Genomic DNA, 26,703 nt, shown 5'->3' with positions numbered 1-26,703 from the left:
TTTTAAAATCAGCTGTTGCACAAGCTAGAGATGCGCGAGCATCGATAGCGCGCTATCGGACGACGGTAGTCAGCTGTTTGATGGGCAGCACTGGTCGAGAACCAACCGAAAATAATCATTACTGGTGCGCAGTTGTTGTTTCCATAGACGTGTCAATTGTTTGTCTAATTGCGCCAGCAGCAGCAAAACGACTCCAAAACACACATGCGCATTCCAGCGCACAAATATCCCACCCACGGAAATCGCAATACCATCGCCCCAGCAACGCGGAGGAGGGGGTGGACTCCACTTTTCCAGTGAGAAAGCGAACGTACGCATACGAGAATCCGAATCTGAGAATCCCCAATCCCCGAGTCCAAGAGAGCGCAGACGACACTCCAGCTCGGTATTTGAGCCATCGACATTCCGCTGCTCCGTCAGTTTTCAGAGGACCTTCGAAGTAGGCAGCCGAAAATCCAAAAGTCTCCTGGCAGCGAACGGAAAACCAAAGAGAAAAAAAAAATAAGAAAAGCAAAATCTAGTTGGCAGAGAAAAGCTCAAGTGGTAATTGGCTGCGACTCAAATTACTTTAGTTGTGCAAATAGCGAATAGCTATAAACCCAAAAGAAAAGAAACTCGAGCGTGGCGTGTGTCCATGTGGAAAATCGATCGAATCGCAGAGTATTTATCGTGTAATTGTGCCCAATAGCCACGCAATTCCCAGTCCGTTTTATTGATTTTCCCCACCGCCTCGCCAAGCAGCAATAAAAAGCATTCTTTTCCCTTCCATCTCGACCATCTGGCCAACGCAATTGCAGCGTGCAAAATTCAAATTTCAAGTTAAATGCGAGAATTTACATAACGCCGAGCGTTGAAAGTGAAACTTCTGTGGTGCGAACGAAACACTGAAAGAAAGGAAAACCCATTACAGGACATTCTATCTGCCTCTGCCCAGTGTAGTAAAAGTTGGAGCGCCAGGAGCGGGAGAGCAGTGGAAAACCGTGAGAACCGCGAGAGCAAGAGAGCCTAGAGAGCGTTGAACGTGCGCACGTCTTCCTGGTCAGGACACACCACCAATCCTTGAGAGAAACAGCAGGAGCCAACATGTTTTCGGGCCTAACAAATCAATTCACCTCGCTGGTGGGCGCCGTTAAAGGAGGCGCTGGCGACGAGGATGTGCCCGCGCCCACTGGAGATGCGCCCGCAGCCGCTCCAGCAGCATCCACATCCGTGGAGGCCACGGCCTCCTCCGCCGTGGACCCGGAGGCAGCTGCCGCCGCCGGTGGCGAAGGACTCGAGGGCGAGGAAGCTGGCAAAAGGTAAGTGTGTGAATCGAACACTGCGCCCTGGGTAATCCTTAGGCCCATCTTTCTAGTCTTCCGTGACTGTGACTCCGAAATCCTGACTTCAGTCGACCTGACATGGCGTGCCAATGTGACCTTGCTATTTGTACCTTTTAACATTTCGCCCCGTGGAGTTCCTGCCCTCCAGCAATCGCTCCTTTACGGCACATTCATCATTGTTTTGACACACTCCGCTTATCCTGCATTTTACGTTGCATTCCGCACGCGCTCACGTGACTGAACATAATTGCTTAAACTGGAATCCAAATGCCCGATAATTTCGGTACCATCTATATCCTATATGGCTCCGTTTCCTTGCGAAGCCAGTAAACTTCCTTCCCTGAACTTTTCTGGCTAGCAATTTCCATTTGAAAATGCCAAGCCAATTTGCGGCTTAAATGGATTTGAAGTGAAGACTGGTTTTTAATTGTTAAAATATTTGAATCGTCATAGAATATAGTACAATTCAGTCTTCATAAACTTTTCTTAGCTTGGCATATATGTATTACTTAGTATGCTAGACTGTCAGTACTATAATTCTCCAAACGAATTTATTTGCCCTAATTTTGTTGACCAAACGAAATTCCTTGAACTGGCAGAGAACGGAAAAAGCAACTGTATGCTTACAAGCTTCCGACTGGTTTCTTGGTTTCCTTCCCTCAAAATGAGTGATAGTAGTGCCCTATTTCTTTTCGACCTCGCCGTATCATTTGACCTCGTCCTTCGCGCTTCTTCTGGGTACTTCATCAATCTCTAGCAGGCATTCTACACCGCAGTTATGTTGGGTTTGCTTTATCCCACAAGAGTGTTACTGCCGTTTCAACCTTCATTTCCTCGAAATAAATGAAAGTAAATTCCAATTATTCGGCTGATATTTTGGACAAGTTAAGCCCGCTGTGATGGCCCGTTAATGCCACAAGTTGCAGGCTAATCGGAAGATCAGCCAAAGTCAACTAACGTTGTTTTTCACTTAATTCAGCTCATTAATATTTAATTGTGCGAGTGTGCGCTCGGATGCCAGGATGTCAATCCGGGGCACGTTTTTCCAACCAGCTGCCAACAGCTGGTGTCGTCGTGGTCGTCGTCGTTGTTGTCTTTGAAACCCAAGTCCGTGATGTGTCACGCCTTTTCAACGAGGCGCCGTTCTCCTCCTGCCCCGCAAGTCCTTTTACTATCAATTGACATTGACGAGTTGGTCCACCTTCGTGTTGTTCTTTGTATCTCGTCTTTATTTTACTCTTTTTGTTTTCTGTACGTTCCAATGAAAATAATTTGCACGTGGCTCCTGCATAACCACAAAATGTTGAGTCATTCGAGCTGGCGGCTGTCCCCCGGCGCCCACGTCCGCTTTCACCACTCGTACACTCTGGTTTTTTGACCATTTTGCTGTGTGCGAAATACTGTCACCAATGTCGATGGGGGGGGGAGGTCGAGCATTCGGAGGGGTGCTGGCTGGGAGGTAGGATGTGTTCCTTTTGGTGGTTGCTTTCCAGTTTCCAGTTGACTTTTGCTCGTTTTGCGGATCGATACGAGAGAGCCGTGCGAAAGGACGCTCTATGCTCCTCTCTGCGAAATGTGCACATGTGATGTGGCCAAAACGAGTAGAAACGGCGATGGCGCCCGCTTTAGAGGATTTGCTACTCCACCTCCTGCCCCGCTCCCTTGTTGTCCTTTTGTCAGCCTATTTAATAATTGTGCATTCAGAAAACGTGTGTGCTGGCTTGTTGCCTGTCTTTAAGCCTGTGCCCCTGCCCTTTTCATTTCCTCGCTTGCCAATCAGCGTCAAATCTCTATAATTTTCAATGAATTAATTAATTCAATTTTCGCTGTCATGCATATTGAGTTGCTCATGAAGCCAATGGGGTTGGTGATTTAGCCCAATCGGTCAATATTCGATTAAGGACTGCCCGAAAAAGTAGGCTATGCCAGAGTTATAAGCGAATGCATCTCCACCCATTAGTTAAGCTCCTCCGGATCCCCACCTGTACATGCGCTTCCTCGCTCCTTTTCTGATTTTTTCTCTGCCATCGCCAGGGCCAAAGTTGTTGGCGCTTTCAAGGACATTTACACTATTTGCACTTGCTCTCTGCGAGTGTGTCTGTATGTATGCGTGTGCCCTTGCCTTTGTTGCTAAAATTATGCCAAAATAAAATGAAAACAAATACGAAGCGAAAGGGTACGAGTAACTAACTATTTCATCTTGCGACCAAATTGCTTGGCAAACAAGCTGGACAAAGTAAAAGTACGCAATGCATTCTTAACGCCGCTTGACACAATTTACTCACCAACAATAACAGCTAACACTTGATTGCTAGCCAGTTGCTAGCCAGTTGCCATGCCATTCGGGTCATCATTAGGCACACAAGCAGCAGGGCGAGGGCAAACAAAAGTTAAGAATTAAATATTTGCACATGTCGCATGGTCTTGGCCTGATTGAAATATGCCCTCTATATGCAAATAGGTATTACGATTTCTATTCAAATTATATAAGTACTACATTTGAGCCAACAAGCTGTGGAAATCAAAGTCCGGCCGAGATTTTCCTTTTTTTTCCGCCCACCTGGAGACGGCAAACATAATAAAATCAAAGCGATGGCCTCAAAATAAATAAATAAATGCGAGTCTGGCGAAATGGAAAACCCACAGAAATTTATCGAGCGACATTTGGCCTCCTGAACCGAACCGAACTGAACTGAACACACACATTACCCAAGGATATAAAAATATAAATAAGAGAAACGAGACGGTCGGCGGGAATCCAATTGAAATGCTGCCAAGCCGAATGCAAAAGGAAAACCCCACAGGCTACTTAAATTTAAAGGCGGTATTAAAATTTCATGTCAAGGCAGGACATCGCCGGACATATCGCCATTTGCCAGGACATGGCGTGGGTGCTAACGACGCCCTGTGTCCGAGCGCTCGCCATTTGACATTTGCCAGCCAAATTAACGCCCTGGCCTGGCACCAAAAGCAGCCAAACAATCCCTGTGGTCAGCAGCTACTCCTCCTCCGCCTCCTCCTCAACTCACTGCAATTTCAGTACGTTCGGGCAGGACCTTAATTGCCGCCTGCGCCGTGGGTGGGTCCTGTCCTGTCCTGAAACTATTTGTTCTGTGTATTTTTTCAGCTGTCGCATTTAATTCAATTTATACGACGCTCGAATCTTTTCTGTTGCGGCATTGTGTGCTTATTGTTTGCACCACGAATTAATATTTATGGTGTGGGCATTTGTTTCGTGCTAAATCATTCGGCCCATATAAATAGTCATTTTTATGCAAATTAAGTGTTTGTCACACGAGTTTTTCACTGCCTAATTGCTGGCCAGGGAGTTTCTCACGCCCACTCAAAGAAAAGGGCTGATTTAGAATGCGTGTCGCACGGTAGTTTTTTTCACATTTAGTTTGTTTTTTAATTCCCAGAAAGATTTATAATTCATTCGGTAACCCTTTTCTATTTTTAGTGATTTTTGATTTAAACACATGTTAGTTGGAATCTAAAAATTCCCAGTTGCTAGGTTTTTCATGTACATAATTGGCTGCCCAGTGGCTCCACTAATCAGAGGCCATCAAAGTGTCCAATCAGCTTAACACCAATTTTTATAGATCCACCTTTTGACCCCGACACGTTGGCGCTGTCCGTGCCACTTTTGCCACACCAATTGGCGGTCAATTATGCCAAAAAAGCAAAGTGGGCCAAAGGTCTTGCCAAACGGATTTTTATGGCCCCTGCACGCAGGAGCACCGAAACCGAAATACCATAAAAAAAAATAAAATTTAATGCTCCTCGTAAAGTGACCCCCCAAGTTGGCCAAGGTGCGAACGACGCAGATGCTCCGCGTGGTCCGATTTAAAACGCAATGAAATCAGGACACGGCAGGAACATATGGAAATATAGGAAACCGGGTGGGAAACATATGTTAGCAGTTGGACTTTTGCTCGAATAAAGATAAATGGAATATCCGCAGAATGGGAAAGTGCACGACCGGAAGTCAACTAAAGCGAGTCGAGGCAAGGCAGCCGGAAGGCCAGTCACTGCTAAAAGTTTGTGTGCCGTTTGAGCCCTTCACGATAATGTTGCCATGTTGCCAAGTTGCTGGGCCTGCTCCAGACGCAGACGATGATAAAGTCGCGTTAAGAGCAAAGACAAGCGCTGGCAAAACATAAATATTAACGGAGCGCGGAAGTGACAGGCCAACCGGGTAATGGCAACAAACGATGCAACAGACGGGGGAGGAGCCAGGAGCCACATCCGGGGAACAGGAAGCGAGGGACTGAGTGTGTATGTGTTTGTGTGGGCCGCAGCACGCACACACATAAAAGCCAGCAGGCAGAGGTCTCACAGGACCTCACAGGACTTGCGTCAAAGTAGCAAATTACGGCGTATCGTAAAAACGGCAGCCAGACTACGTGCTTTGTTTCCATTTCCCACTGTCCTCGCAGCATGAGAAATGCTCTGCCAAAAACTTTGCTCTGGATGTCAGAGAGGCTGGCATCCCTATATTTATGGCCGCGAGTGTGCGACTGGCACGTCTAAACTTAAAAACTTGCTTTCATCTGGCTGAGTGGTTTAAATTGTTTGTGTTTGCAAACTGTATGTTGTATCCTGTTGCAAAGATATCTTGATGCGATGGTACAAAAGGATTAGAATATATGATTAAAAATCTTGCTATAAATATTAGTTCGGCTTTTAAGAATATTAATATTTTAGAATAAATCCCAGTTCCCTGGATTATCTGTTTAAACCTCGCCCATCTGTGCCATTTTGTAGCCCATTGAGTGCACATTCCCAGTGCTTATCCAACTATGCAAATGGCTGTAGATATCACACATCATTCCCCCTCGTCCGTAATCCCTTTTGGGGTTCCTGTCAGTCACAGTCATAAAGCCAATGGTTCCAGCAAATAAACCGCCTCTAGAGTAATATTTAAAATTTACATAAAACGGGCACGCTCTATAAAATAACAGAAAAAAAGTAATAGTACAGCAGAGCAAAAGCAGCAAACATCGCCGTTTGATAAGCCGGGAAATTTCGAGGCTGCGAGGGTTGTATTTGCATTGCGTTAATGGCAGCTCAGTTGCCAGTGCTAATAGCCAGACCCAATTGCTCATATGTATGTCTGCTTTTGGCCCACATCCTGATGGTCGGGGGCTGTGTGATTTGGTCGAGTGTAAAACACATAGCCCCAAGCTTTCACAGCGGCCATTTTGTTTTGTGCTGTGCTTCATAAATTTCCGCCTGGCTCTGCAGTTGAAATTTATGGGTCGGCTTTTTCGGGCTCCTGCCTAATCACGGTGACGGGGCGTATACGTAATGCGGAGTGTAGGTGGTCGAGCCAACAACAGGACAACTCATTGTCTCTGGGCATCAATTCGGGTCTTTTATTGGCGAAACAGCCTTTGGGTGGCTTTATTGCCCGTTGGCCTAACGCAATTCCGTGGCTGAAAGTGGCGCAAAAAATGTGTATGAAAAACACGCGTAATTCAATTTCAGCTTCGGAAGCTGCAGCGGCAGGATGGCTGGACTCCTTTGACAGCCACGTCGCCTAGAATTCAATTTTCGGTTTCGGATGCCGCCACCCGCGTAGCAACGTTAACATGCGCAATTAATTCTGTCAACAACAGGCTTCTAAACGTCTACGAAAATGGCTCGTGGCCATGGTTTTTTGGCCCACGCTATGCGACGTCGCACAATTTGAAATTTAAATGGTACACCAGCAGCGGCGTTTCAAAACTTACACATTTCAACTCTTTTAGGGTTAGGCTCCTCGATTTTAATCCAATTTCGTGGACCTTTTTTGGGGGAATAATATAACTTTTAATGAGAGCATGGCTTGTGATTTGGACGATTGTAATCAAGTTTCCCGGGAAACAGTATCCTTGAAAGTTTCCCTCACGGCTTTTCAATAAACAAAATTACTCAACTTTACTGCTAATGACATTATCCAATGTTATGTTTTGGCTTCTCGCAGCTTTTAAGCTCCCGATAACGCAATCCTTTAAGTGAAAATTCACACATTCCATGGCTGTACGTGACAGGCGAAACCTTTTACTTACCAAATTTTCGTGCCCAACGGCCGTCTTAAAAGGTTTCTGACTTTATCTAGAAATGGCTGTCAAAGTTTTCCAAGCGAAATTAAAGCCTTGCCTCCATCTACTTTTTGATGAAACTTTTTACGGTTTCAAACTGCCTTTTTCTATCTGAGCAATATTGATTTGGTTGTACGTATTGCCAGGGAAATACGTTAAAGAGATGGTATTTCCACTTACCGACTTGACAGCAGTGGTCGCATACCGGAGTCAAAGCATTTCTTAATTAAATGACGACCTCCGCCTGCGACCCGTTTGCATTAGATCAGGGTCAACCCATCCTGCCATATTGCATCTTTCATTAAATCGGCTCGATGTTGTGGGTGTAGTGGTGGTGAGTGCTGCAATTCATTCTTTCACCGATTCATTCATTCACTCATTCATTCGCCTGTGACTCAGCACGTCGTGTGTGTTGTGCAAGTTGGCCGTTAATTGAAAATCGCAAACGGCTTAGTCCTTCCATTTGACTCTGGCTCTTCAAACAGTTTGCTTTGTAATTGAGTAATGAAATATGCCAAGTCACACACTGCGAAACGAACACACTTTCGCCTGCATAACAATTAAGATAATACGACTGGGGGGCACACGAAGTGACAGTGAGAAGGATTGCTGCGGAAAGTGTGCTAAAGGTCAACACGTTGCTGCAACGTGGCGCAGTCCTTGGATGCTTCATCGCTGGGTGCGGCAGTAGGGATTACGCGGCGTATGGGCAACATTCGTTGCCAATTCGAGAGCACTGAAGTCGGCAATAAAAACTGTTGCCTACTTAGCGGGGTTTATTTTAAGAACGTATCCATATTGGTCCATATGCTTATTGATTTCGCTTCTATAAGAGAGTATTCTGTGTGTACACTTGTTTTCGTCCTTTTCCGACCATTTATTATGCGTATGCTTGAGTCGGCTTTAATCATATTCCACTTGAAGGACATGCATGTTTTGCTTTATCTATCGAGCGCAATATCCCATTATTATCTCATTAGTTTCAGGCGTAACCTCGTCAAAACTAACACTCTCGCCATATGTTCCCAAGTATTGGTGTTGCCATGAGCAGAGCGAGCAAATTCAAACAGTGCAGCGTGCATTGAGTGCCGGAGCTCACAACATGGCGTATACTTAATTAGCCTTATAATGAATACCATGTTATGTAAAAGGACGCAGTAAGGAAACTCGCGGAGGCGAACGGCTGGTGCCAGGAAGATGACGATCCTTGCCGCTGCTGCTGCTGTTGTTGCGGCTGACAATTTGCCATAAACATGTTGGTGGCCAGCGAAACAGGGGGTTGCTAGATGAAACGCAGAGCTTCGCTTAATTGAATAAAATTTTCAGTGGCCACTGAATCGGTCGGCATAAATTACGCATGGGCCACTCCCCAACATTGTCGCTCCACCGACAGCAGCAGCAAAACAACACCCACTCCCGCACCCATTGGGTGGCCTTGCTTGCATGCATTTTGTTACATTACGTATACGCGAAGTGTGCCAGCTTAGACTTTTATCTTGGTTGCCCTTTGCAAGTTGTACGCCCGACGAATACGAGTACTGTTGTTTTGCTATTCAGGGCCTCTATCAGAGGACACGAGCCGCAAACCGTATGCCATTTTTATTGGGTCAAGGTCAGAGTACGATTTGCATTTTTTTTTCGCCCCACCTGCCATTCAATACAATTCGATTGGTATTGTTTATCAATACTGCGCTGCTGTCCTTGTCGGCAAATTGCTACATAAATATCTGGAAAGCAGCTAGCCACAATTCCCCCGTTGAGTTGATTTATGTTAAGAAATTGTTTTCCTCCGCTCAGCTGGAGACTTGCGAATCTACTATATGTACGAATGGGCCACTGGGTCCGCTTGAGCGTGAACTTTGGTCTTTTATTTCGCTTTCATGTTGCACCCGGTCCTGTTTCGCATTTGTAATCATATCCTTTGGCTTAATTAGAGGGTCAGGTCAGGAAGAATTTTAGTTTGGTTGGGCGTTTCGCAGGCCGTTGTGCCCGAACGGTTGCCCAGACCCAACACGAAATGATCTAATTAATTTGCCTAATACATTCAAAATCGCTGGTGATATACATCTTCATTACCTTTGGAAACTCTTTTCACTCTTTTTGCAGGTAATTATCCAAACGGTGAACAAACCCGGATGAAAATGTAGTTGGGAACGGAGGAAGGAATTAAATAAATTTATCAGACTCGGCGGGTAACAGAAAATACCACTTCCATGTAAAAACCTGACTCATTGTGTAGTTTGTTTTCATTTAATTCAAAATCCCCTGGTTTAATTTACCTAATTGTGAACCCTTCTTGATTTCGTTTGATGAGATATATTTTTTATTTATATTATATATTTATTTTGATTTACACTCTTATGATTTCTTTTAGACTTCCCAAATCCGCCTCCCTGGTTGATTCATTAGTATCCGAAGCCACGTAAGTTCATTTCGTTTTTATTTTTATATTATTATAAGTTTATACTTTTGTAATTATACCTAATTGGAAGCCATTATCCCACTAATTGGGCTCCAACTATAAACTATTTACCTTTTTTCCAACGCAGTAAGAGGAAAACTTTTGTTCGCAGTCGTAAAATCATTAGCACAGAAACTTTTTCTCAAACTGAACCGCGACCACGCCCGTTTGGGCCATCAAATGGTGCACAGGTAGGGGTCTAAAAGTAACCAAAAGGGCTGCAACCATAATCGCCGAGGGGAAGTCAAAAGCTCACACAAATTGCCTGCCCGTTGGCTGCAAAAGTTGAAGTAGAAGCCACTTTCACATGTGTAGTGACACTTTCGAGAGGACTCCGGGAGACTCCTTGCTGGTTTGGCGAAACTCTGCCAATCGCCGTGGGAAATTCGAGTCGCAAATGTAAGCGCTCGCCCACGTATTGAGCATTAAGTGGCCTTTGTTTGGTGCTGCCCCTGCCTTTGATATTCATTTCAAGTTAATTCATCTCAATCAGCTTAAATATCAAGCTAAATAATTCATTTGCATTTTCGGGGCGTGCTCGCTGCGTATAATTAATGCGCATAAAATTCCCAACACTTTGCACCTTTTTGCTACCGGTTTATTTCCGCCACGGGCCTTTGGGCCGCCCCCTGGGCTTTCGGCCATCATACACACTCACGCGCCATTCAGTTTTTTGATTGAGCGGCAGCGGACCATCGCAATTCAGGAGCCAAAGCCCTTGGCAACAATTGTCCCAAACCTTTGCCGTGGGATGTTTATCATTTCGGGGACTGTGCCATTAAATTCGGAGCTATAAATAAGTGTGTGTATAACCCGAAATGGTGGCACGACACAGTTAATCACGAGTTATGTTATTGGTGCTTTGGTGTGTCAGTATTGAAAACACTATTGTTGAGTTCCCCAAAACCTATGCTACTCAAGAGAAGAGGAAAAGAAATCCCCTCATAACATAGTTGTCTGACAAACAATATTAATGTATTCATTATTTTATTGATATATGTTTTTATTGTATTCATTTGGTTTATATATCGTATTTGGCATAAGAAGATTATTTCAAAATTTACTTTGAGTATTTGGCACGAATGGTCTTATACGCATATTTAGTTTTGCCAAGGGTAAAATTCCTAAATTAGGTTTATTTTTTGAATTTCCCTTCGAAAATTGTATATATCCATTCTTGCGGACATCAAAATGAAACAAGAAAAGCCACAATTGACAAGTATCCTGAAAATGAGACCAGTGAAACAAAAAGGACTCTGAAGAGCTGGTTATTCACCCTTTCTGTCCACCTGTCATTTGCATGCAGATTGTTATTTTTCGTTCCTCTTTCCTATTTTTAGACGTTGTCGGCAACTTTTAGTTTAATTAACCTTGCTCAACCGCATTATGTTGGTTAGCCCAGAGAAATTCATTTCTAACTCCACTTAAATTGATAAAGTGTTCAACCTCTCACCTTTTTAAATCGTCCTTACTCGTAATTTTTTTATGGGACTTCTACTCAAACAGCTTTGGATATTTCGCGTCGACTTTGATGATTATGCTTCTTTTTCGCATTTCTAAGCTTATCGCAGTCGTTCCTTTAAATGTACATGGCTTAGGTGGGTCGTTTCCTTGAATGTTGAATCCCCGGTAGTTGCGACAGCCATTACGCAATCATATTAAGTGGTTTAGACCGGGGGGTTTGTGAACAAGGCGCCTAATTATTCTAGTATGATTATTTCGAAACGGTGGTTCTCAACCGAGAATCCTGTGGGACGTACTTGTGATTTTCGTAATTAAACAAGGCATAAGTTAACAAAAAGGGCTTGCGGCTGAATCCAGAAAAATGGGTCCATTTTATAATCAGCTCAAAGTAGGTTTATTTTTACCACCATTCCACAGTGGTTTCCATTGTATGGGGAAAGCGCCCAAAAATACTTCTAGTTGAGTTAGACGTGCAGAGTATTGTCGATTTATAAGGTTTTTTATAGACTTTACGGGCAGTTAGAGCAAGACAAAAACATGAATAAATTTGAAAAGCTAGACCAATTATGAGAAAGTAATGAAACATTTAAAGTCAAAATTTGGAGTTTGATTTTTTATTTTTGGCCTATGGGGGGAACCACTGTGCATTGTGGGCAAACGGATTTGCAAATGAATTACCAATCACCCATTCTGGCCGTTTCCGTTGATTGGGCCAATTTCCCGCGCAGAGTTTCAATCTCTGTTAGCCAGATTGTTCATCAATTCTCGCTTTGAATAATTTATTCTCGACATTTTGCCTCGACTTACATTCCCCCATACAGTGCTCCGCATAAATATTTGATAGGCCACTTTCCAGCAGATATTTATGTTTGCTCAGCTCACTTTAATTGAAAATAAAATCAAATAAAAAACCCAAAAAGTAAATAAAGAAAAAGAAGAAAAAGCAATTTTAAACGCGATATGAAAATAGAAATCTGCCGAGCATGAAAAGTCAAATGTCAAATGGCGAAATCGTAAGGAAGGCAGGCAACAATCGTGCCGATGGATGGATGACTCACGTTTATGCAGTCGTTTAATGTTGCGTTCATCTTTTATTAATAGCCACACATGACCATGATTATGTAGATGTCCTGTCCCCTGGCAAACCTGCATTCCAGCCATTCCCAGTTTCCCGCTTCTGGCGGTTTTCCCTGTGTTTTCCCGCCTCCTTTTTTCATGGACGGGCTTAGTCGCCTTCTGTTTACCTGCTCGCTGGTAATTTGTCAAATGTGGATTTTTCTCGGCGCTACTTTGCTGGCTGTTGCGCCTCTGACAGAGTGTGGCATTTGCTAAATGGCGAGGGCAGCTTTAACAGTATCGAAAAACCCGCATTCCAGCTACAAAATTATGGTTGTTTCACCAAAGTTGCGTATGGAACTTACATTTTCCTTCCAAAGCAAAAATATACAGCAGTTTAACTAAGCTTCACTTTAAGACTGATGTATCTCCCCCCTTAGTATAAGCCTACTCTGGGTGGGGGTTTTCGATGAAAATGATGATGGCGGAGATTCTTTGGCGGCAGATGGAGGAATGGAGTTGGGGAAAATGGAAGCTCAGCAGGTGCCTTTAGCCGGGTATCATTTCTTTTTGCTTTATACACGCATTTAGCTTTACTTTCCCTCGCATTATCCACGGCGAATGTAATAAATTTCCTATAAGCATTATCTTTAAATACAGGCCATTGTGTAGCAGCAGAAAAGCGGAAGGGAAGGAGCGACAGCAAGATGGAGGGCTCAAACATGACAACGGATTGTGTTGCCATGGTCTTTAGTTATAGGCCCATCAGCTCTGCCGTTTCGTGTCTGGTTCCGATTTAGACCCTTTGAAACTGGATAAATCTCCGCTCGGCGCCAACAAAATCTCAATCCAATTAGAAAATTCCAGTAAAAAGGGAGGGTGAGGATATGCAACACTTCATAGTACTCCAATTAACGATTACAACAATTAAAATGGCCAATTCGCTAGAAAAGCAGTAAAAAAGAGTGAATATGGAGCAACTGCAACAGTTGACGCCGTTCTGTGCTGACAATGCAATTTTCGCATCAGAGGATTGGGGATCAACAAGGGGGTTTTCAGAGTGTGGGGATGAAAGTGTCAAGCTGGGTGGCAAGCACTGCTAAAACGCCAAAATCCCCACCCACCCACTGCATCCCTTCCTGCTCTTTTCGCCACATTTACACTTCTCCATTTGCAGTTGCAATTGCAGCGAATGGTTCTCCCCACCCAAAGCTACCCACTTTGCTTTTCCCAGACAGGCTGCAATTTACATAAGTGCCATGTGCGTTGGGCGTTGTTTTGTCATTCACTTTTTCGAAGGGAATGACACCACGACTCCACGACATTGTTGCAATAAAAAAAATTGAAGAGTGAAAAGTATTTTCTGCAACATTCTAGCTAGGAAATTCTGCAAAAAAACTAGGAGTGAAAAAAATAAATGTTACACCAACACATCGCTGTTTAAAATAGTGTTATTTATGACATATTTTGTGTGTAAAAATGCTGATTTTAAATTGTTAAATTCAAATAAAATTTAATTCGATTAAAGAGCTTGGGAAATTTCTTTTGACAAATGACGTAGTGAGATACAGCGGTAGGATTGGTCATATAAAATAATCCACGAAAATCGATTGCCGGCGCCTGAAAAGCCAATTAATTAGTTTTTGCTGGCCTTGTTTACCCTCCGGATTTATGATGAAGATGTCTGAAGAATTGAGGTCAGCCTCACTTCACTCCATTGTTTCCACTGATTTCTGGCATTGCGGCATGTCGTATTTCTTGTTCTATGTGTTTGCCGCAGCGTTGGCCCGAACTTTTATAATTAAAACTTTTCACGGGAAAATTCTGGTGGCAGGACAAAAAAAGTTAGCTAAAAAGAATGCTTAAGAGCAGCAGCAAAAAGTCGATATGAGTGCGTATCGCATAATTAAAGTAGATGGAAATTTATGATTCACACTTGGCAGAGAGCAGGAAATGTCGGTGGGCTACTTTAAGAAACCATCTCTCAAGTGAATGTCCAACCACTTATCGGTCTGCTCGTGCTGAGTTATGCAATGCCCATCTGGGAATCCTTGGAGCCATAAATAAGACCGGAAACTGTTGCCGCCGCTGTCAGGTCAGTATAACTGCGTAGATGCCAGACGCAACCTCGCAGCATCCTTTTAACCAATGACGAAGACATAAATCACAAAAGGGAAGCCCTGGGAGAAAGTAGAGCAAAAAAAGGAGGGAGTGCCTCTGGTCCCTTGCTAATGATAAGCTCCATGGCGATAGTCATTCTCGTTCCATATACTGATGCGCTACAACTTTGCCGATATGCCCATCGAGTTGGTTTCCTAATTGGTCGGGCCAACATGGCGTATGCTAGATGCGGCTCGACATATGCTTCTTTAATCTCCTGACCCAGTTGGGTACAAATTTAATTTGCCGCCTCAATTAAGTGCAGTTGGGGGAGAAAAAAATTAATGGGTCCTGGCTGCAGTTTTATTCGATTTACGGCAGCGATTTTTCACTACTGCTCTGATTCCGCATCGATGAGCATCCACACAACGCGGCGTATGCGCAATGCCTGTCCACTATTCCGTTGGCCTTGCCCCGTCATAATGAAGCATAATGCACATGAATCTACAGATATATAAGTGCAGGCGCGTTACTCGAACCGCATACCGATTGAAATCCTTTGCTTGTCATTGTGAGTTTTATTTTATTTCCTCTATATATAGCGCAGCTCGCTTTTTATGTGCCAATGTGAGAGTGCTATGTCTGCACGACCATCACCATATAGAATATCCTAGGCTCAAAGGGGGCGTATCCCCCTGCTTATTCCGCATCATGTCCCTGCTCCTTGTAGCGCCGCTGGCAGAGCATTCAATATTGCAATATGTATATGGAATATTTGAGTGTGGAAAGCGGAAAAAAAGGAAAAGGACGAGGACTATTCTCCAATCGATTGTTGTACTTGGCTGAATGAAGACCCCGAAGCTTCCAGTCAAGCGATTTAATCATAATTTCACTGTCTTTGGGCAACTTAAATAGATGTTGACAATTTAAGTTTTGCAAGTTGTTACTGTTAAACTCACCATTGCGTTGCATAAGCTAAGCTATTGATTTTCGGAATCCGGGTGTCCAATGTGCAACTTTTGATTTAAATATATATATAAAATTAAACAAAATGAAATAATTTAAACAAGTAACAGAAAAGCAACATCCATTAACATTTAAATTTAACGAGGGACTCTATGAAAAGAAGACCAGTTTGATTGTGCTGTTCCTCTTGCTCTGCTCCAGGGAAATGAGCCTATAATTAATTCATATAATTGCAAGCATATTTCTAAACGACTTACGATGTAGTACTCCAATGGGGCCCGGCAGAGTGGACAGGCTTTGGCGGGGCTGTGTTTGTAAACATTGCATAGACAGTTCTTGCAGAATGTGTGCTTGCATGGCGTCTTCACCTGCCGACGAAGCCTGCCCAGACACACAGGACAGCAGTCATACATCGCTCACTTCAGCTCACTTTATTTCCACTTTCAGTTTTTCGATGATCTTTGTGTTGTTTGTTGTGATTGACACAGTGTCGGTCTGGGACGAAGTTTACGGCAAAGCCGTCTCCAACGGCTTTCCTTCCAATAATACACACACCTATGTCTACTCTGGATGTATAGGCTTGTTAGCTGGATTTTATTGATGACGGCGTAAAAATAGTTCAACGAATCGCGCAGGATTATCGAACAAGACAGAATTTGAAAAGAGTGCTGTAGACAGTCATTTCAAAACTATTTCTCTTTAAAAACTGATCACGGATTCATAATAATATTTCCTTCTTAAATCTGAAGATATTGGCATAAATAAACAAAATATCGAAAGGAAATCAATTAATTTGCCACCCTGTATGTGCGAGCCCTTATACTATATATGTATGTGTGAGCACGAGCTCGGCGATTAGAGGCGCCTGCTTATTGTTTGACATGGTACATTATAGATTTTTATCAGGCCCTTATCCAAAGCCACCCACATGCGAGCATTGAATATTGTCAAATTAGGGCAAAGATTGATTGTCATTTTGTCAGTCAGTCACTCAATCGCCAAGGACTAAGGACCCACGACTAATGCTTCTTTCTGTTTGCCATTACTTACAGCGGATGGCTGGGCAGTGCCAAGGGTTGGCTGGGAAACGCCTCGATACCGTCGATGCCAGCCATGCCGTCGATGCCATCGATGCCGACCATGCCAGCGATGCCATCGATACCATCGATCCCGGGACTCCGCAAGGGCGCAGGAGCCGATGGAGCCGAGGGCGCCGAGGGAGCTGTCGCCGGAGAGGGCGGAGCCGCCGCCAGTGGAGCCGTGAGTGGTGGCGAGGATGACGACAAGTCGAGGTATATTAGGTATGGGTGCCAGCTTGACAATGACGGAATTATATACGAAGCAGCCGTTCAATACAAACCAATGCAAAAAAAATTATGAAAGGAGATGAGAAGCGTCTTTGTACTTCAGTTCCCTGTTGCGTCTTTGGTTAACCTCCGTTTAAGCCACACTAAGTTCTTCAGTCTTTTGTTCAACTTTTTTGGGTACCTTTTGTTTGAAGCCTCTGGCGAAACAGTTTCCTTCCTCAACTGGAAGGAATACGAGCAGAGGCTTAAGTTTTCGTTGGTTTTATTTACAATTAGTTTGCCTAACCGAAAGTTGAAGCCTTTCCACACGATTTACTTTAATACTAACCCAATTATACACACGAGTTTCTCTTGAAATATATTATAACTATTTACGATTTACCTACTCCACATCAAAGGAAACTCGTTTTCCTCCATTTATTTAGTTGAGATATTGTTCCGCATTCCCACTTAACCAATATATTTATATACTTATTCATTTGCTATACACGAATTTTCTTGTGCTGGTTCAAGTTTCACTTTTTCACATATTAATAACTTTTTGTACAAATCAAATATGATCTGTCTCTCTATAAATTTCTATATCTCTTAACCTATCTATCTTCCCATCTGTAAAACAATACAACATCTTTAAATCGTTCAAACGTTTTTGTATATAAAAGTAAATATTTAAACAAAAAACCCACCTGAAATTGGCTTACAACAATCACAAAATGTTGTCCCTTTACGAGAGTTGGAATATATTATTATTACCTGACTTGGATATGTTGAGCATTCACCTAAAAACTAAACAATACAATAAATTATCTTATTATATAGTAGGAAGTATATAAAGTATCTTTTAGTGTATCTTCAGATACATATCTGTAAACGGTAAGTTGATCATATTCCTAGCCTTGGAAATGGACACAATTTTGAAAAAACAATAACATAAAAATCAAAACCTGAAATTACCATAACTCATTTCATTCAGCTCATGATCAAGTACAATTTCCATTTGATCAAACCATTTGATCAAACAACTGAATAGATTTCTTCTTCAACACCAAACACATAAAGCATACAACATGAATTTAGCAGTCCCATTTGATATTTTCTATTATTTAAAAACATTTCGCTTCTAACAATTTCTCAAACGTGCCGAAATCAAAAACGTTAAATCTTCATTTTCTCGACATTAACAATTGCCCAAAGTATCAGATTCCATCATTTTTGAGCGGCCCATCGAACCAAGTCAACGAAACCGAATGAAAACCATAAAAATAACTATTTGGAACCAAGTCCTTCGTCTACGTACAGTAAAACCTCAAAAAAACTCAACCCTAATTGTTGTTGGTATATGTGTATCATTGTCCTTATTTCGATCATTATCATAGTGTTTTCATTTTATTGTCTCGAATCAAAAAAAAAAAAATCATCTCGCTGTTTTGCTGTGTAGCCTCCTTCTGTGTACGATTTTTGTTTTTCATGGCCTTGTTTTTTTTGGTGTAGCAGCTAAAAGTTACCATCTCCCAGCTCGCTAAGTGTCTGTCTTTCTCGGGGACCGGCTTAAAAGTTCATAAATGGAAAAGTATGAATCCGTGATGCTAATGATGCTAATCAGTCCTCGCATGACTTTTGAGTGTGCTATCCCATTTGGAATTCACTTTTGTTCTACCCACTTTTAGTTGTGCCCCTGTAGTATTCGTTTTGGCATCATTCATCCTGACATTCATATGAGATTCCTTCATTTCATTTTGCATTCACGAATCAAACTGAAAAAAAAAACAATATAAATAAATGGCTGTATACAAAAACATATGTGTAAATATACATAAGCGTTTTAAAATAAGCGAATTCAAAAGATTATTTAAATGTAAATTAACCTGAAAAAGTAAGATCACTAGTTAAAGAACATTGAATATGAGAAAATTAAAATGAATATTCGCATAATGAGAACAAGATCTTTTGATAAGAGAGACAGAACCCCAAACGAAAGTCTAGTAGATTTTTGTAAACAAAACGTGGCACGCTTAATGGCTGTTGATGCATGGTTAATTGAATGGTATATTTATTATTTCTTTTTTGTTACTATTTTACTATAATCCTGTACCTAATTATGTGTTTAGTTCATTTGGCTTGCCGCCTGCTGCATGAGTTGTTCTTGGAGCTTTTCCCAATAACTATATGAATACACAAACGATATGAAAATTGCAAAACTATTCACACTCCATCTTTCTGCCCCCTCTCTCTTTTTATTCCGCTTCACAACGAATTCCGCAACTGCAGCGCCACGGAGGGCGCCGACTCGCATCCTGCATCGGGCGGTGGCACGCCCACCGGCGACGAGGGTCAAATCGGACAGGGTAAGGGCGATGAAGTCAAAAGTACGTGTCACACTTTGATTGGTAACCAAATTACAAGAGACAACTTCAAACACATTGTGCTAAATGTCGAATCAATGTCAACTCGAATTGCCAATTCAAAAAGATTGAGATAGAAAGCGGTGACAGGTTACTAACCCCCAGTTACAAGTAGTTTGAAATAACCCAGAACTCCCACTCCCATCGCACTCACTCTCAATCCCCTAGTGAAACGCTTGCTTTGTAGTCTAGTTTAGTTTAGTTTAGTTCTGTTGGTAGCAAGTCCCATTTGGGCTGATTGTCGTCAGTGGAGTGAAACTTATCGCATACTGATTTGAATGTATCCGACAGTTACCACAAAAGTAACACAGCAGGCCAAACACTTTGGGTCCTTCTTGTCATCGGCCATCAGCAAGGCTGGCAGCAAAATCAAGGAAACTGTCAAGGATAATGTGAGTACCACGATGACACTGCTACAATGGGGCCAACCTCTATTTATTCCTGCATATTCCCAGACCATTCTCGACTCGTTCAACAAGGAGCAGGAAGCCTTCATCAAGGGCCAGGGCGGCGTGGGCAATGGAGCAGCCCCCTGGATCGGACACGCCAACGAGGCCAAGATCAAGGAGGAAATCCTTGGCCTGTCGCAGGATCGCCGCAACTTCGTGCGCGCCCCGCCCGCCGGCGTGGACTTTGAATTTAGCTACGACACCGCCTATCCTACGGCCATAGCCATTATGGCCGAAGACAAGGCGCTCGAGACGATGCGATTCGAGCTGGTGCCCAAGATGTGAGTACAATTCTAGCGTTGCCATTAACAATCACTTGATCCGTATGCCCCTTGTTTTCCCCAGCATCACTGAAGAGAACTTCTGGCGGAATTACTTCTACCGCGTCTCACTGATCATCCAGGCCGCCGAGTTGGGCACTCTGGGCGCCGATGGCGTGGGTCAGGCCTCAAGCGGCGAAGATGGTAAGTTGGTTATAGCTCCTGCTGATCGTCGTAGACAACTCTGGAAAATATATACATATAACGCAAAGAGATGCAGGACAAACAGACTGCCTCGCTCACCAAACACTCACACTCGTTACTCGCGCGCTCTCTATCTATCTATCTATCTATCTATATCTATCTATCTATAACGACCTGCCTATGAACTCTGTCTATCTTTCTCTAAGTCTAAGTCTTTCATTTTTGGTTCACTTTAGCCACACGCGCCTGTTTAACTTATGATTTCCTCTTAGTCCTTTTCACACACGCTAGCTATCCAACGTTTTCCGTTCTCTCGCTCTTTCTACCTTACTCTTAAAACATGCCTACTATCTCTCGAGCCTCGATCTAACTAACTTGGCTAGCGTCTGTACTACACCGCCTAAGAGTATGCTCAAGTCTTAAGTTGAATTAAAACCCCTTGATTTGTATCCGTCCCTCCACCCGCAATGGCTTGTATCGTCGAGGACTCAATTCCTGGTTTTCGGATCTTCCTCACTCCCCCTAACGTTCATCTCAATCGCGTCTCGAAGCTCAATTGATAATCGTTCCACGAACTTCGCCAGTCGCCAGCCGCTCAGCGCCTCACCTCAAATCGATTTACTTACTGTGTTTCCTCTTTTCAGTTTTTTAATTATTCCTTATTTCGTTCTATTATTATTTTTATGAATTCCACCACGAAATTACACTGTGAAAACGAACTTGTCTATCAAAATCAATTCGAAAACTCAACCGTGCTGAACGATCAGCCAACGAAGTGGCCACTAAAGAAAAGAAATCCAAGACTGCCGAACCAGCCAAGGGCGATTCGAGTGTGAAAGCCATTGCCGAGCAGCCGAAGGCCGTGATTGAGCCGGAGGCGCAGGAGTGCGATGTCCAGGCAGCCAAGTCAAAGGCAAAGGCTCAAGCCGGCAAAGAGCTGGGCCAGAAGATCTCCGAATCGGAATTCGTTTCGGATGACTTCCAGGCCTCGAGCGAATCGGACTTGGCTGAGATCCAAGACGGCATGCGCAAATTGGGCATCGACAGCATGACCCAGCAGGCATTAGCTCCGACTGATGGTAAGACTTTATGTTTTATTTTATTTCCCCCTATCAGTTTGTTACTATTGTTTCGTTGTTATTTCGTGTTGTTTGATTTAAGGACTAACATTTTTTGTACATACATGAAATTGATCAAACGAATTTCATTGGTGTTCTGAGACACACGAAACATTCATTCATACACACATGTCGCCACATACAACATGCAACATGAGAAAACATTTAGTGTATCTAGTTATATTGCTTAGGCAGCGAGCTTCAGCTCTGATTTCATCTAGACTTTAGAGATCTATCCAGGCACACTCCATTGCCATCTGAGCACAATAATGTCTCTTGTCTGAGTCGCGAATTTGGTTTTCCTAACATCCCATTATCTATTTTGCAAACAAAGCCACACATGAAAATATATAATTTCTTTGTGCCAAACAAACAGAACAAACAATCTAAAACAAACCAAAATGTGTGTACAAATCAAGTGTAAAACCGAACAATTCTCTTTCTTCTCCTCTGCTCTGTTTCTTTCTTTTATGTAAATTACATTTTGTATGAAAATCGTTTTTACTTATTATATGACAACAACTCAAGCTCTGGCATTTAATTACTAAAGCGAATCTATCAATTGAAAGTAATATTAAACCAATAACGAAATCACACAATAAATAAATATAGAAGTAAAGCAACTAATGGATAACAAGAGTATTATAAATTATATAAACACATATAAGTATATATCCTAAATAAAATCGAACTCGACAAAAACTCTCATTTGCCATTTAGCGAACTGCAAAATAATATCAAATATATATATATATATGTATGTAACATATGACATATAATTTGATTTCGATTATCCAAGAGTTAAAGCCACAAACCAAATTTCGAACAAGTTGAGTATGACCAAGCTGATCAAGAAATTCTTATATACAACTATATCCTATTGATATAACTTTCGCTCTCTCTTTGCAATTTCGTGCTCCTTTTTATTCAATTTGCAATTCCAGTTCATTTACAAAAATTTAGCTAGATGTAATTTTCGTTGTCTTCCTTCCTTTGATCCAATTATAATTTTGCCTCTTTCTTTGACACATTTCTCCACATGTTTTAAAATCAAAAGAAACTATATTATAAACTAGCCGCGACACGAAAAGAACCTCCTTCCTAGAAATACACAAAATTTTCCAAAAGTATCGTACCTTGAATATCTGATGATGATTTTGTATGGGAAAACATTTTAACAAAACATTTATTTTTCTTCATGTATTTCTTGATTTATTTACGAATCACCTTGCAGAAGATTGAATGGATTAAAACCAAAAGACAAAACAAAAAGCTAAATCTAAATTTCAAAATGCAAACAAAAAACCAACTAACAAAATAAACAAGAACAAAATTATAAAAAAAAAAAATACTACAAAATTGCCCACAAGCAAGAAAAGAAATTGTTAAGCGAAACAAAAAAAGTACTACAACAACAAAATTATATAAATACTTATAAAGATATTCACTTGACAACAATGAAAATTTGAGTTGAACCCAGTAACGCCATTATTTATATAAACCGAAGACAGAAAAGCAAAAAAATGTTACTAAAAAGACAAAAAACGAAACAAAATTTTGTGTGGTAAGTTAGAAATTGTTGCCTGAATTAAAGCAAAAAAAAAACATTAAAGTGAAATATATACAAATTGCAACACGTTTTAGTTGTGACAATTTTCGGTTACATGTTGGTTTTCAATTGCATAATGTTTCTGTTCAGCAATATTGTATGTAGATATTATCCAACAATTCAAAGTAGTTGCAATTTCAATCATTTCCCACTACGCTCCTGTCTGTGTCTATATAATCGTTGTGTATGTTTTTAGTATGTGTGCGTAAATTAATTAGTAGTCTTAGTCGACAAAGCTTTGTTTTTAGTTTAGCATTTCCATTATAGTTTACATTGAAGTGCGTGCGTTGAAAACTCAGCGGGGGGCAAGAAGAATGAAACCTTTTAATACAAATTGGGCGCTTCTTACGAAATCAATTCGCTTTCTTATACTGCACAATGATAATACGAATCTCTGGGACCAACTCACCACACAAAATCGATGGAAACTAATTCAAAACTATTCAATTCTCTGACCAAAACTATAAAACCCCAGGAAGCCGCATATGACTCAGTTTCTTTCCCCTGTTTCTCTCTATCTCTTCATGGCATTTTTGTTTAGATTGATTTGCAGCATTTGGTTTGCCAGCTTATAGAATACCTTATATTTGGCAAGCTTCGTCGGTTATTAGGCGTGTAAATAAGAATAATTAATCTAATATGTTCCGTTTGCTTGCTTTTTATGCGTAAATGCTGTAAATACACACTGAATATGATTTTTGTTGTAAACATTTTTGTTAATTGATGGAGTGTGAAGCAACAATAAGCCAACCATAAACCTAACACAAATTGCAGTTCGGGAACTACAAGCAAGTCATGGACTGGGTATCCTTTGGGTGCACGCTATCCGTTAATTAGTGCTAGAGCGACATTGGTGAACAGCCAGCCTACCCTATCAATTAATCCACAAATTGGCCCCACTTTGTTAATTGACCAAGTAAAAAATAAACGAAATTTCCAACTATTTGTAGACGGCTATTATTCAGTTACGGTGCGAATACCCAAACGCATAACAGTGTGTGAAAATCTATGTCTTAGCTATATCCCCAGAAACTAGCCGCAGGTAAACGTAAGCGATGATTGAACTAAGAACAACCATGTACTTGCTTGGGATGGTCACCTAACCACAATTCAATTGCTTGCCTTACACACTTTTGATACTAAACCTATATACCCATATACCCATATGCCAATATGCCAATATACCAATATACGAAATGTGTAAACCATGTATGCTAAACCTATTATATATCCGTACATAAGCAGATTTCCGTTACTGACTCGCTGCTAAGCCACGCAAATACTAATCGATATTCCGCTTGTTGCTCCGTCTTTTGCCAGAGGAACAATGGGAAAAGGATCTGGAAGCTGAACTCAAGGACTACGAGGTGGTTGACGAAGGCGGCACTGGCGGCGGGGGACGCAGAAAGGGCAGGAAGGCCGGCGAGGACGACACGGAGGCGGATGAGGACGAACCGACAATATCAAACTTGCGCACACGCTCGACTAACAACGATTGGGAGGAGTACGCCGATTTAATTGAGGATACCGATGATTTAAAGTAATTAAGAGCTTATATCGTAGTTTCTTCTAAGTTGGCTCTAAGTTTATAACTATCTTTACTTTATCTTTCTTTCCATTCCTCTCCAACCTTGTTTCCTCCTTAATTGATTACCCTAATATTGTTAACCCAAACCCAAAAACAAACCCGAATCCAAATCCAAACAAAATACAAAACTATTCGAAACCACAGAACTTTGAAGTGCCTAAAGCGCACGATGTTGGGCTATCCATGAGACGAGGCAGTCTCAGCGCTCTTCTAGTGCCGGTGGTCCACAATCCCAGACATTTCCATGGGGTCTTGCCTTGGGGTGGCCTATTGGAAAAGTTTGGTTGAGATACTATAGCCCCCGACCCAACACCCACTCAATTATTGGCCTCTGAGCAAAGCGTTCTATTCAGTTACGTTCAGACATGATATAAGACACTAAAGCAAAAGAAAACGATTTAATTTAACCTTAACGTTTTAACTGAAAAGTAAAAGAGATCCAAACCAAGCCCTAGCCAATCCGGTATTCAAATGTAACTACTATATTCTCTTTTATTTGGTTGACACACCGAGTGGCAGCGGTAGAGGGAGTCGTCGGTATTACTTGCCAATTGTTCAGCACACGAAGCAACCGAAATCTTGGCAGTCAGTAACTATCAATAAGTACTTATAACATATAGACAGACACACAACTATGAGAGCGGGCCAGACGAGAAACTGGCTAATGCTATATATGCAGATCATATTTCAATATAGTGACTAACAATTGAGTAAACAAACATGCTTCAAAGGGAAATTTTGTTATTTATATTTATAAATAAATTATATATAAATATATATACACACATATATATATACAGATAAATTAATGCATTTGAATTTAATGTGTAAAAATTATTATAATAAAAGTATAGATATAAAATATGTAAAGATACGAGACACCCAAAAAAAACAAAATGATGAAAGTTTTAGTTTAAAAATCCTTGAAATGCTCTTCTTTTAGAAACTTTGAATTCAAAACAAGCAAAATAAAAATGATAGTAACTTATTAGTTGAGAGCAAAGAAGTAACATTCAAACGTATTATTTATCCCTCGATAGTTTATAGTCGAACAACAATATTAAACACAGAATAAATTATCATTGATTGATGCTTAAACAACACGTTGAAGAATAAATAAATAACAATGCATATAAATACCAATTGTTTAGCTCAATTTAAGGCTCGCCAACAAGTTTTCTTTTCCGAACGTTTTCAGTTCGAACCAAACTTCTTTTTGGATTTTTTCTAAACAACTACCTTGCTGTTCCACTACCAAGACACGAACTTCCTTAAACAAAACTAAAAACAAACAAATTGCCAAAACAATAATACACTGATTGGACGACTTGAAAGATCAAGAAACTTAAAACGCAATTAATAAATTACAAATAACAAATGAAAAGTAAATGCAATTATAAACAATAAGCAGTTCAAAACATTTGAAACAAATATATACACATATATATTTATATATTTCACTAGACAAATTTTTATGCATAAACTAAAAACAAAACAAATTCTATATTATCAATGTTTTTGCTCTAAATGTCTAACTAATTGTTAATAAAACCAAAATAAAATTATTTTCTGCAGACAAACGTTATATGAGAATGAGAATGCTATGAATGTGTAATTATTTGTTAGCAGTCACGAAATATATGGAAAACACGCAGGCGGATGGTACGGAAAAAGTAAAAGTTATGACATTAAACTGTATATTGTACATTTACTTTTAAACAAATGAAATGTATTTACACGAAACGGCATGGAATATGACAAACTAAAGAAATTTTAAAATTTATATTTACTTTGTGCGTTTTTAAACATGTTGGCGACACAATGACAAGCAAATTAGTGCATAAACCGAACTAATAATAACAATAAATATTAAAAATTAAAAATTAACGATAAATAATGTAATAATGTTGACAACATATGTATTTTACAAGGCAGAACAACCCAACCCCCTAGATCCAATCCTCACCGAATCCTGAAAGATATATCAAACCTCCAGCATTGACTCTCACACACATTTTTATTGTCTGCAAATAGATTATTATTATGAAGCCGTAAAGAAAGCAAAAATTAAATTAATGTTTATGAGCAAAGTTTGTTGAGCAGCATTCCATTAATATACATTGCAAATTGAAGTAAAATATATGTAAATGTACTAATTAAAGTATATCACCCCCGAGACGAAAAACCGAAAAGTATAATTTAGTTGTTTAATGATTGATAATATTTAGACACCAGAGGATTCCTCGTAGTATCCTCCGGATGCAAAAATTGTCAGAAAGAAGCAGAGGCACTCCCTGAAATGCCATAGAAC

General features: G+C 41.1%; 3 protein-coding genes across 17 annotated transcripts; 1 reads left to right on the top strand and 2 right to left on the bottom strand.

The window, feature by feature from the left end:
* The first annotated feature begins 97 nt into the window (after positions 1 to 97).
* On the top strand, positions 98 to 25,122 carry LOC6606185 (synapse-associated protein of 47 kDa). 14 transcript variants are annotated; one of them, XM_032720435.1, is made up of 11 exons: positions 100 to 543; positions 911 to 1,298; positions 9,783 to 9,830; positions 16,508 to 16,756; positions 19,031 to 19,128; positions 19,456 to 19,556; positions 19,620 to 19,894; positions 19,959 to 20,077; positions 20,845 to 21,156; positions 24,125 to 24,344; positions 24,537 to 25,122. In XM_032720435.1, exons 2-11 carry the CDS (start codon positions 1,084 to 1,086, stop codon positions 24,577 to 24,579), a joined length of 1,680 nt encoding a protein of 559 aa, XP_032576326.1. In that variant the 5' UTR covers positions 100 to 543; positions 911 to 1,083; the 3' UTR covers positions 24,580 to 25,122. The 14 variants fall into 14 exon arrangements, 12 of the variants coding, with proteins under 12 accessions (XP_032576336.1, XP_032576326.1, XP_032576325.1 ...); XM_032720434.1 differs by having other exon boundaries at positions 798 to 1,298; XM_032720436.1 differs by having other exon boundaries at positions 100 to 1,298; positions 16,508 to 16,747.
* LOC116801433 lies at positions 13,907 to 15,461 on the bottom strand. Its single transcript, XM_032720922.1, is given in 3 exon segments — positions 13,907 to 15,288; positions 15,290 to 15,337; positions 15,339 to 15,461. Coding segments are annotated over 3 exon segments (261 nt in total). The 3' UTR covers positions 13,907 to 15,198.
* On the bottom strand, positions 13,907 to 16,012 carry LOC6606186 (E3 ubiquitin-protein ligase TRIM68). 2 transcript variants are annotated; one of them, XM_032720446.1, is made up of 3 exons: positions 15,713 to 16,012; positions 15,449 to 15,647; positions 13,907 to 15,395 (listed from the first exon to the last, which is right to left on the bottom strand). In XM_032720446.1, the coding sequence occupies exons 1-2, from the start codon at positions 15,866 to 15,868 to the stop codon at positions 15,606 to 15,608; spliced, it is 198 nt and encodes a 65-aa protein (XP_032576337.1). In that variant the 5' UTR covers positions 15,869 to 16,012; the 3' UTR covers positions 13,907 to 15,395; positions 15,449 to 15,605. The 2 variants fall into 2 exon arrangements, with proteins under 2 accessions (XP_032576337.1, XP_032576338.1); XM_032720447.1 differs by having other exon boundaries at positions 13,907 to 15,385.
* Positions 25,123 to 26,703: the final 1,581 nt, after the last annotated feature.

The sequence above is a fragment of the Drosophila sechellia genome, chromosome 3R (assembly GCF_004382195.2).
Source record: "Drosophila sechellia strain sech25 chromosome 3R, ASM438219v1, whole genome shotgun sequence".
Lineage (NCBI taxonomy): Eukaryota > Metazoa > Arthropoda > Insecta > Diptera > Drosophilidae > Drosophila > Drosophila sechellia.
The sequence above is the reverse complement of the archived record's forward strand: the minus strand, read 5'-3'. Positions and strand labels throughout refer to the sequence as shown.

Coding starts and splice junctions, on each gene's coding strand:
- LOC6606186 (XM_032720446.1), bottom strand. CDS start 15,868: ATGTATGACTGCTGTCCTGTGTGTCTGGGCAGGCTTCGTCGGCAGGTG. Junction 15,648..15,712: donor CCCCATTGGAGTACTACATC/GTAAGTCGTTTA, acceptor TCCCTGGAGCAG/AGCAAGAGGAACAGCACAAT.
- LOC6606185 (XM_032720435.1), top strand. CDS start 1,084: ATGTTTTCGGGCCTAACAAATCAATTCACCTCGCTGGTGGGCGCCGTT. Junction 1,299..9,782: donor GGCGAGGAAGCTGGCAAAAG/GTAAGTGTGTGA, acceptor GATTTCTTTTAG/ACTTCCCAAATCCGCCTCCC. Junction 9,831..16,507: donor TCATTAGTATCCGAAGCCAC/GTAAGTTCATTT, acceptor CATTACTTACAG/CGGATGGCTGGGCAGTGCCA.